Source organism: Gopherus evgoodei, chromosome 7 (genome assembly GCF_007399415.2).
Source record: "Gopherus evgoodei ecotype Sinaloan lineage chromosome 7, rGopEvg1_v1.p, whole genome shotgun sequence".
Taxonomy (NCBI): domain Eukaryota; kingdom Metazoa; phylum Chordata; order Testudines; family Testudinidae; genus Gopherus; species Gopherus evgoodei.
The window spans coordinates 107,284,935-107,295,829 of record NC_044328.1 but is presented as its reverse complement, the minus strand read 5'-3'; the positions used below and the strand labels follow the sequence as shown (position 1 = coordinate 107,295,829).

At 44.2% G+C, this 10,895-nt stretch overlaps 1 protein-coding gene across 1 annotated transcript in view; it reads right to left on the bottom strand.

Moving 5' to 3' along the window:
- Positions 1-896: 896 nt before the first annotated feature.
- The window catches only part of LOC115654666 (coatomer subunit gamma-1), a 35,837-nt gene continuing 25,838 nt past the window's right edge, over positions 897-10,895 (bottom strand). The window contains exons 20-24 of the mRNA XM_030569240.1: positions 9,462-9,633; positions 7,933-8,030; positions 5,721-5,859; positions 2,890-2,988; positions 897-2,120 (exon numbers count right to left, since the gene is read on the bottom strand). Of these exons, the coding sequence (XP_030425100.1) occupies positions 1,990-2,120; positions 2,890-2,988; positions 5,721-5,859; positions 7,933-8,030; positions 9,462-9,633 (639 nt within the window). The 3' untranslated portion in view covers positions 897-1,989. The remainder of the gene's footprint in view (positions 2,121-2,889; positions 2,989-5,720; positions 5,860-7,932; positions 8,031-9,461; positions 9,634-10,895) is intronic.

Genomic DNA, 10,895 nt, shown 5'->3' with positions numbered 1-10,895 from the left:
GGGTGGCGAAATTGCCGTGCGCCGAGGGCACTCAAACCCCTAGCGCCGGTCCTGGGTGCCTCAACCTGTCTGCTCTCTCTAGAGCTGTAGGCCCCCAGCTCTGCTCTGCTGTGGGGCTCTGGGCACAGCCCAGGTGCACCCATCACCCATGAACCTGCCCCCAGTAGCGCTCTGCACCTTGTAACCCCTCAGTCAGGCCTAGATGGTGAAGCCATATCAACCTCATCAGAACGTGGGGGCCAGCCTGAGCTGGTGGAATGAGCATTCCTGGCTCCCTGCCTGTCAGCTACACATCTCTGCCAAAGACCTTCCCAAACCCTCCCTTGTGTGCCTGCAGGCTGTGCAGTCAGCTGCCTGCTCAGCCTTGTGTTTTGCTGTAATTCTCATAGTGCTGCTGCAAATGCAGCAAAGGGAAATAGGACCACTCTAGTAAGAGGAGACACAAGAGCTCATTCTCCTAGCTGACAGACAGCTGCAGAAGCCTCAGGCTAGCACAGGGCGTTGCACAGGTGCATTTGTTTCCCTATAGTGGCCAAAGCCACAGGACCAGGAGCGACAAGGTTTGCTTTAAAACAAACAAACAAACAAAAAAAGAAGAAAACTGAAGTGGGAGGCTCATGCAGAAGGTGATGAGTAAGGAGAACTCCTTGAGTATTAGCACGGGATATGGTGAACACCCCAGTAGGGTGGTGAGAAAGGTGAACAGAAGAGGCAATGACAAAAAACTGGTGCTACCCTGGATAATCCCTCTGTTTAAAGCATGCAAGACAGGCATTGTCTATGACAATATCCCAACCAGTCATACATGCCTTGTCAGTCTTGCAGTACTGAGTTGGTGCAATGCCTTTGGCTACACCTTTAGACCAATAATAAATAATTATGTAAATTCCATCAGAATCTTTTAATACTTTGTTTAATGTTACATTATATGGTGACATTTTGCATAAAAAAATACAGGCAGAGTAGAACAAAGATCAATTATAGGTGCTAGAAACAGACTTTTCTCCTGTTTTCCCCTTATCTGGCATAAACTCATAAGCTAACCAAAATGATGTCTCCAGAGAGGAATGACAATAGCTCTGGTTGATATATTACATACTGTCTGATGTTACACATCACCATATTGCTTCTTTCATACTCAAAAATCTAACTGGTCACTTTTCCTCAGGATACTACACACCAAAAAAATCACATAATCCTCTACCACTTATACAGTAGGCTTTCAGTGGTGGATCTAACAACAACTGAGAAACCAGTTACTGATAACTAGGGGAATGTGAACAGCCAAACCAATTATACACAGTGTGTTAATTGATTTGCACTTTACACAGACTCTTTCCTTGTGACAGGGTTGTGCAAAGCTACAGCTAGGCACTTATTTTCCATTTTTTGACTGAATATAATTGCAAGCCAGCCAATCCCAACCCACTATGTTGAGGGATAAGTACCCTGGGAGATCAGCCTGTCATTTTCCATGAAGATAGCAGTGGAAGGCAGCCAAGTTCTATACCTGCAGGAGAGGGAATTTTATAATTTTATTTATTTATCATGTCCTGTTTTTAAGAGTCTTTTAAAGACATAAAAATACTAGCAAAATTAGTGATAATTAAAAGCACACTAATTTCAGATTCCAAGTGACCACTTAATGGGTTTGATAGTGTTACCATAATATGAATTGTTAAATAAGGCTTCATTGGAAACACAGGACCCCCAGACTGCAGAGTTCAGCAACTTGGTATTAAATGGGCTGATTCTTCAGAGGAGTTTATAGATTTAAGTGAAACTGAATGCTTCCTAAAACCTCCTGTCAGGGCATAAAAAACACCACAATTTTATTTAGAAAAACCCAAATAACTGTCCTAGTTTTTACTAATGATAAAAAGCTGCAGTAAGTGACTGTGATTCCAATTCAGTGTCCAGAACAGAGGGAAACCAAGAACATTCTCCCTTTATGGGCCTTATGTCAGAGTGCAGTCTCAGAAACACAGTTTAGCCAACCGAGGCCATGATTATGTCCACAGGAAGCTCTTCTCCACTGCGGGCTGTGACCTGCATTGTTACAGTGTCTGTCAGGACAAGACGAGAACGCACCAAGAGATCATGGCCACCCCGAAACACACCTGGAACAGCGAGGAGAAGAAAGAGAATAAAGTGCTTGAATGCCACTAGCTCATCCATCAAATTCTAAGGATACTCATGTGACTGGAGCAAGGTCTGCTCTCCAAAAAGCATCAGCTGAACATAGTCCAAAAAAATCCCCAATGCAGCTAGATAGTTATAAACCCCACAGCAGCACATTAAGGTACCCAGATGAGTTAGTCACTAGTATAAATCTTTCAAAACCCCACAGACACACAAATTAAATTTATATTTTAGACTCAAATGGGGAGAAGATCAAGACATTTCTGATATCACCATCAGTTGCTCATCCAGTGTGCATCTTAGTTTAACATCTAGAATTACATTCAGTTGTTGCTCAAGTCCTCCTTGCATCTCCCATAGAATACTTCAGTTCACCTCCTTCTGGAAATCCAGGAACTCCCACAAATGTTGGGCTAACAGCTCCCTGAAGATCATGCAGGCCGGTTCTGAACTCAATTCAAACTATCCCAGGGATTGGGCTTGTCCCTAATCCCTATCCCTATCCCCAAGTAATTCTTCTGATCCCAACATTATCAGCTGCCCTGAATTTGAAGGGATAGGGAGCACAAGAGGAACAGGCCAATGAATGTTATCTGAGGCTGTGGCAACTGAGTGACAGGCTGTGCACTGGTTGGGCTAACATCCTGAGCACTACTGTTCAGTCTCAAAACAGACTAATCCCCAGAGTTGCCAAGAGTGCCACATAAGGTGGGGCAGAGATCCCAACAGAGAATCCTAACACTTTACCTGCCAGGTACAACGTGTGAGAGTTCTTGTTGTCTGGCACTTTATCCGAACGCTCGCACGGCTGCATCCCCAGGAACTTCACAATATTACTGACTGCCTCTGTTAAAAGAAATAACAGAGGGTCAGTTTCATGGGTTTATTTAATATCATTATTTTAACAGTGTTCAAAGGTACAATAAGGCCCTCCTCCCAATACAGAGAAGAGATGTGGTCTCTGCTCCAAGGGGCTTACAAAGTAGCTCTTCAAGCAGAGAGTGCCTCCATATGTGTTCGTACAGGGCCCAGCTCAGTGGGGCCCTGATTCTGAGAGAGATCTTTGGAGACTAATGCAATACAAATCATAAATAATACATTTTGTACATGACACAACAAGGGTGCATGGGTAACATGAAGGTGAGCAGGAAGGAGGACAGGGACAGCATCAAGATGACTCCACACTAATTCAGCAAGGCTAGTGCACAGCAGTGGTATAACTTATTTGAGGAGATAACGGTGGACAAAATGAAGATGGAGACAATGAGCTTCTTTCAGGCTTTGCAGGAGACGCAGGTCTTCAGGAGGGATTTCAAATAAGAGAGGGTTGTGGCTTCGAGTACTAGCTCAGGGAGGGTATTCCATGCATGAGGTGACATGGAAGACAGCACAGAAATAGCCAAAGAGAAGAGACAAGGGGCAGCAAACTAAGGACTAATCCCCATCAGGCAGTGACTATTAAAGGGAGCAACACCAAACTGCATGATGAGGGCCCAATATGAAAGTACCCTCAGAAGTTGTCACCTCAACAGACTTCAGTGGGCTCTGGAAGAGGCAAAGACAGAATCTTTAAAATTAAAATAAGTAAATAAAATAAACTGAGTGTGAGGATGAGAACGAGAGGTCATTTCAGGATCCCTTCTCCCTAGCTTCATATTACCTCTACGGTTTACTCCTCCTTCCTACCGTTGGGCCCTAAGACGCAGCCTCTCTCCTCTTGTGCAAGGACAGCTAGAGTAAAGGCTGAACCATGTTCCAGCTTCTTGAAAAGGGTGTTGCTCAAGACCATTGCAGGGTGCTCCCTTCCTCACCATACGGCATTCCCAGTACCCTCAGGATACTCAGAATTTAGGATGTGCTTCCATCACAACAATGACCAAACCAACATGGTTTCTTTTGAAATTAAAAGTAGCTTTTTGTCATGAAAGGCCAATACTGTGCACAACAGGACAAATCCAATTCTATGAACCTACGCCAGAGATGAATTTGGCCCGTCACAAGTTTACTCAAAAAGAGGTCTGTATTGGACCGTAGACCTTAACTGAGCCTCAAGCAGACCATAGGGAGCCACAGCTCTAAGGGTATATCTACGCTTGTCATAACTCTCCTACTCAGATCTGAACCTTAGAGTTCAGAACATGAGAAGCTAGCATGAAACCTTCAAACTTAATTACCAGCTTGGATCTGATATCGCTGCCACCAGCCAGAATTCCAGTGTCTGGCTCACTCTGGTCTCCCCAAAACCTTCCCTGGGGAATCCCAAGACTCAGATGCCCTGAGTCTCACCAGAAAGGGAAATAACCCATTTCCCTTCTCCCTCCTTACCTCCTCCCAGATTTCCCTGCCCTGGGTACTCTAGGAGATTCCCTGCTTCAAGTCCTTGAAACACAAGTACCGAGAGATCAATCTCTCTCTCCCCTCACCCAGAGGGTATGCAAAGTCAGGCTTAGTAAATCTAACACAAAGAGATTCTCTCTTCCCCCCTATCTTCTTCCTCCCACCAATTCCCTGGTGAGCTGCAGACTCAATCCCCATGAGCCCCCACTAAAAAAAAAATCCACAGGTCTTAAAAAGAAAGCTTTATATAAAAAGGAAGAAAAAGACATAAAATGGTTTCTGTATTAAGGTGACAATATACAGGGTCAATTGCTTAACAGAAAAAATGAATAAACAGCCTTATCCAAAAAGAATACAATTTAAAACATTCCAGCAACTACACACATGTAAATACAAAAAAACAATATAAACCTATTGTCTTACTATCCTTGTACTTACAACTTGGAAACAGAAGATTAGAAAGCCTGGAGATAGAAAGATCACTCTCAGAGCCGAGAGGGTCACCGAACCAAGACAAAGAACAAAGAACTCACACCCAAAACTTCCCTCCACCCAGATCTGAAAAAGTCTTGTTTCCTGATTGGTCGTCTGGTCAGGTGTTTGGTTCCCTTTGTTAACCCTTTACAGGTAAAAGAACATTAACCCTTAGCTATCTGTTTATGACACGCCCCCCAAATTGCAGACAGTGGGGAACCTCACTGGCGGCAATTTCCTCCTAGAACTTTAAAATAAACAGATTAATACAACACATGCACCTTTACATATACCACTAAGTATATAACTAACAGACTTTTATATTTTAAGAACACTTTTTAACTACTGGATTGTGGGAAACTTTCACGAGAGAGTGCATGAGCTACTTTGTTAGAAGCTCCTGAAATGTGCTGGGCAGCCAGACTTTCACTAGCTCAGCTCAAGCTAGTGTGCAAAAAATAGCAGTATGGGTGTTGCAGCAGTGGCCAGGGCTTGGTCTAGCCTTCCAAGCTCAGACTCATGTGGGCACGTGGGCCTGGACTTGGGCTGCTAGCCCAAGCCGCCACTAGTGCTGCAACATCCACACTGCTAGTTTTAGCATGCTAACTTGAGCTGAGCTGAGCTAGTGCGAGTCTGTCTACTTGTTCTGGGAATCACACCTCTCTGCTGCAGTGCAGACAGATATACTCTAAAAGGCCAGAGTTCAGACTCTGCCTCTTGCAAGCAGGGAAATGCGAGGAGTTCTGTGGGGGTCTGGGGGTCCTTACCTTCCAATGTTTTAATGGTGGATAAAGTGAAGGTCTCTTCCTTTTCAAACTCATCACCAACCTCGTCCCAGGCTGCGCCAAAGTTTGGCTTCAGAACCCTCTGGATGTGATCAGCTACTGTCACCTCAATGTCTTCAAGCTGATAGGGAAAAAAAGTTTTACATAAATAAGATAGTTATTGTCGGGGGAAAGCTATAGACTTGGCTCACTGCAATCAAGTAAAGATGGTGACATTTACTTTTGATCATGGATTTTCTCAGAATTAGCTTCCTGCCTCCCTTCTGATTTATTTGAGCAATGATATTTTGGTACAATCTGTTTTGATTGGGTACTGGAGTTGGAAGAGCCTTCAGCTCTTCCATGCCCAGGGTTTTATGACGGTATTTCCCATTCCGAGCACAGCTTTCAACGTGCCAAAGATCAAAATGTCTGAGAAAGATCAAAAGAAGGGACAACACAAAAATAAAATTTAACAAAATAGAGGCAGGGGCTTGGACTAATGCAAGATTTACATTTCTGGAATACTGAGAAACTTCTCTATATTCTGCATCCCAGCTCATCATTTCTGAGATCAATAATGTACAGTGCGATCCCCAGGTCCAAGAAGGACTGACATCGGAGTCTATAATGGAGAAGGGTATATGCCTACATTTGAGACCTTCTCAGGAAGTATCATACCTGATACCATCCACCAGTGAATGTTCAATGAGCTGAGCTGCTGTTGTGGCCACATTTATGGGAGGTGGAACCTGCCTCACTGGATAAGCCCATCTCTCCAGTGCATATACACCTGGAAACACTCCTCTGAAGGATCATGATCAAAATCTCCTCATAATTCTAGTTTAATTAATGGATGGACTATGGTTGTTACTTAAAATTTCTCAAGTGCCGTAGCAGAGAGAGATGAGTGTCTCGTATAACTTGGTACAGAGAAGGGTCTAGCTGCGCAGTGTCTTTTGGAAAATCCTCTCTATTCCCTCTGCTTGGACAAAGCTCCACCGGCTCTTACTACAGCTCATGCTGACTAGTACTGCCAAGTAGTTTCTACAGTCAGATACTCATGAGTGCCCGGTGAGAAAGGGGCAGGGAAATACAGGAGTCAACAGAACAGGTTAAGGTTCAGACACATCACATCATCTACTCCAAAAGGCAAACAAAGCCACCCTGTGTGAAGCGACCAAAGCCGCTGGCTAAGTTCAAGGTAACTTTTCGCTCCCAATGAGCAACCGAGACCTCAGCATGAAGATTGGTTTTTGTGCTCAAAAGCTCTGTCTGGATATAGCAATGGGCTCAGACAGAAGCCCTTACACAGAACCCTAATACAGCCCTTATCTCACTGTCAAGAGGAAGGAGCCAAGGTTCCCTTCCAGGCTCAAGGGCCAGCAATGGAATTTTCCTGGTACCAGACTCAGACTCTGGCCTATAAAGTGAAACTCATTCAGTGCAAGAGCTGGCCAAACAGCATCCATTCATTAAAGCAGACACTGTGTTGGTGGAAAGTCATGCATCCGACGAAGTGGGTATTCACTCATGAAAACTCATGCTCCAAAACGTCTGTTAGTCTATAAGGTGCCACAGGATTCTTTGCTGCGTTGGTGGAGCCCACTGTCCTGTTTTGAGCACCGACAGGTTATTTTTAAAGTAAAAGCACTTTTTCAAGAACAGAAGGAGCTTTATTTACCCTCCAACAGAGAGTTCTAGTTCACAGGAGGGCTGCCCATGCTGCCCAAGGTGTGAGAAGGAACCATGCCAGCTTTTCCACACAGCTTTGCCAACACCCTTCATTCCTGATGTGTGACAATGCATGCTAACCCAGGGCAACCCAATCTGAGGGAGACACCACCGCCTCCCTAAAGGCAGATGTCCAGTGTAGGTAGATACGTGTATGAAGAGTACTCATAGGAAGGTACTCCAGCTTAGGCAGAGTAAACCATCTTTCCATGCTGAGATTTTACAGCTTGTGAAGCTCAGAGCTTCATTAAATTTGTGTTCTGGCCCCAACAATCAGAAGAGAAGCTGCAGAGACTGGGGAAACTCAGGACAAGCAACTTCTGTCTCTCCATGGGAGGAACCCCACACCCCTCTTCACAGAAAGTGCCCAAAGCTTCTGTGGTCGGATTACATTTCAGAGGAACAGGCTATCAGTGCACAGAAAATACAAGGGAAACAAAAGCCCCTGGACCTACTGAAGCTCCAGTTATCAGATCCTTACCACATACTCATCCTCATAGCCCTCATCGTCCATTTCACCAGTGTTTACGTCACAATCCTTGACAGTGAATTTCATCATGCAGCTGAATGTACAGGCCACTGGGGAAAGGGGTGGCAAAGGAAAGGCTCATGTTACCATCTCACATGCATTTCTCTTCAAGATTAGGAGCATGGTGCAGTGTTCAAAATAGGGGACTGGAAGAGTCCTGGGTTCTATCCTCAGTTCTGCCACTGACTTGCTGTGTGAACTTGGACAAGTCACTTCCCCTCTCTGTGCTTCAGTCTCCCAAATGTGAAATGTGTACACTCTATTTATTTTGATTTAGTAAATGATTATAGATACAGGGGATTGTGAGAATTGTTTGTAAAACACTGAGATCCTTAGATTAAGTTATATTATTCTTCATGGGAGGATCTCAAATAATGTTAGGAATGCTCATTAAATAAGCCTCTCTGCCCCTGCGAGATACTCAAGATATTATCTAGGAGTCACTTCAACTACCACTGAAATGTCACCTCTGCATTGCAACACAGCAGCTGATTAAAACTTCTTTACAAATTAAGGCAGGCAGTGATGAACTCTCTCAGATGAAACAGACATTACCCAGTGAAGAATAAAAGAGATATAGCAGTCATCAGTTGTGTTACTACAAAGAAAACCAAGACTGAAGCGTGGAGAAAGCCCATTTCACTTTCCGATTGGTGAGGTCATAAGTGAGCTGGAGACTCAGCTGTACCCATTCTACTATGCATTCCAACTTCAATCCACCTACTGTAGGTACTTACATGGCTCCCGTTCCCATAGTGACTGAGTGCACTACAAACATCTCATAACATCCTCGGGAGGCAGAGCAGTATTATTATCCCAGTTTCACACATGGAGAACTGAAGCACAGAGAGACTAAGTGATATCTGTGGCAGAGCAGGGAACTAAATCCCAGTCTTCTGAGTCCCAGGCTAGTGCCCTCACCACCAGATCATCCTTCCTTTCTTTACAAGTTGCCTGAGCAATCTCAGCTTTCAGTCATAAAATCCATTAAGGATACTGGTAAGGGCATTTCCAGTGCAATGGGTATCTCAGGCCTATGCTGCAGGGGAAAGACAACTACTTTTAAGAGGTAAGATTAGGCAAGAAGGAATTTAGCTTCTGGTAGTGTGGGACCCTCCAAATGTAGCTCCCAGGCCCACCCCACAGACCTCATCAGTAGCCAGTGTCACAGTAATTGTTACATTCACGCCAAGCAGTCTTCCTAGGGTCTGAAAAGAAGGGAGACAAAGGGCTGTGCACAGCCTCACTCTGAAATGCTCTGAAGCAAGTTAACCTAGAAGATGCGGGAGGAATTCTTCCAGGAGGGGAGCCTTGAGAGGTTATATTCCACAGAGTAGTGAAGAGAAACTGTACTCGGTGCTGTTGGATGGTGTGTTCATTTACCAGCTATAGTAAATGGCTTGTACATGGGGCAGAGGGTATAGGGAATACAGTTTGGGTTATTTGAGGGGAATGGCAATCTACGAGGACAAGCTGCTTACCTGCAGTGGGGTCCTCTTCAGGCAGTGCCACCAGCGTGTAGCAGATACCAGGCTGGTTATACAGTAGGCTTTTGGCAGGTATGTAGCCAATGACCTCATACCCCTCTGTCGGCTCCATCTGTACTGTGACGTTTTCCAGGATCTGATCATTCAGTGTATTTGTACAATCAAACTATACAGGGAAGGAAAGGGAAGCAACAGCTTGAAGCCATTAATAATGGACATAATAGGAGATAGTGTTTCAGGCAGAGGAGTTGCTCAGTGTGATTTTTAACGCTAACTCCCTTTTGCAATATCTGCTACCTAAATACAAACTCTGTTCTACTGGATGTCAACTTGTGTAGTCAAAGGACCTTCCTGTGAAGGCTGAATTAGACATGTACCACATAGAAGCTGGCATTTATACTTTTTCAGTTGAGAAGTTAAAAACCCCAATTAATGCAGAGACCTCTGTAAATATTTAATAGGAAAAGAAATTTAAAATAAAGACACAATGGCCCAGTGGCTCGATCTTAGCCTTCGGCCTGACAGGAATCAGAGGGTAGTTGTTCTCTTTCAGTGCAGTATTGTGTCTTAGTGCTTTGTGCAGGGCAGTTTTAAATGTCTCCAGAAAGACAGCTTTCCATTACTTCCCCAGGGAAAGTATTCTAAGATCTTCAATATAAGGAAGGCTAGATTGACACATATATAGCTTACATTCTCCTTCCTCAATTTCATACAAATGCAGTATCTCAGAGTTGAGTTGGAGTGGCCCTTCTAATGGCTAGAGCAGAGAAGAGGGAATCAGGACACCTGGCTTCTATTTAGGCTCTGCCACTGACTCATTATATGACCTCAGGCAAGTGTGTGTGTGTTCACCTGGGTGTAAAATGGATGTAGATAATGAATGTGTGTCTCTGTAAAGAGTTTTAAGAGTCTCTGTAAAAGGAGTTAGGTAAGCATAAAATATTCATACTCTTCATAAACTAACTAGCTGCAAAACTTCTCATGCCCTGGGCCACTTGGAGTCTCAGATGCCCAGGTGAAAAGTTGCACATGCATCATAAAGAATGTCTTTTAGACATAGTAGGAGCATGCTGGGGGCATAGCCAAGTAATACAGAGGGAGTATATACATTATTCATGGCTTAAATGAGTATAAGTCTTCTCTCCTCTTGGACTGTCTTTCTATTGTAACCTTCTCACACTGTCAAATTAAGGAAGCTTCACCCTTTCTTGACCCTGACTCCGAGACCTCTGGTTGAGGAACCTTTCCGTCCAACCCCATAAACAAAGTAGCTCTGCACCGCTCACATACACACTATGAATGAGAACAGCACCACCTAGTGACTGTGCACATGCTTTAGATGTACAATATGCACACATCCTTAGGTTAAATTCAAATTACTTGGGCCCAGAGTATGGAAGAAGCGGTCTCAATACCATTCACCTCTGC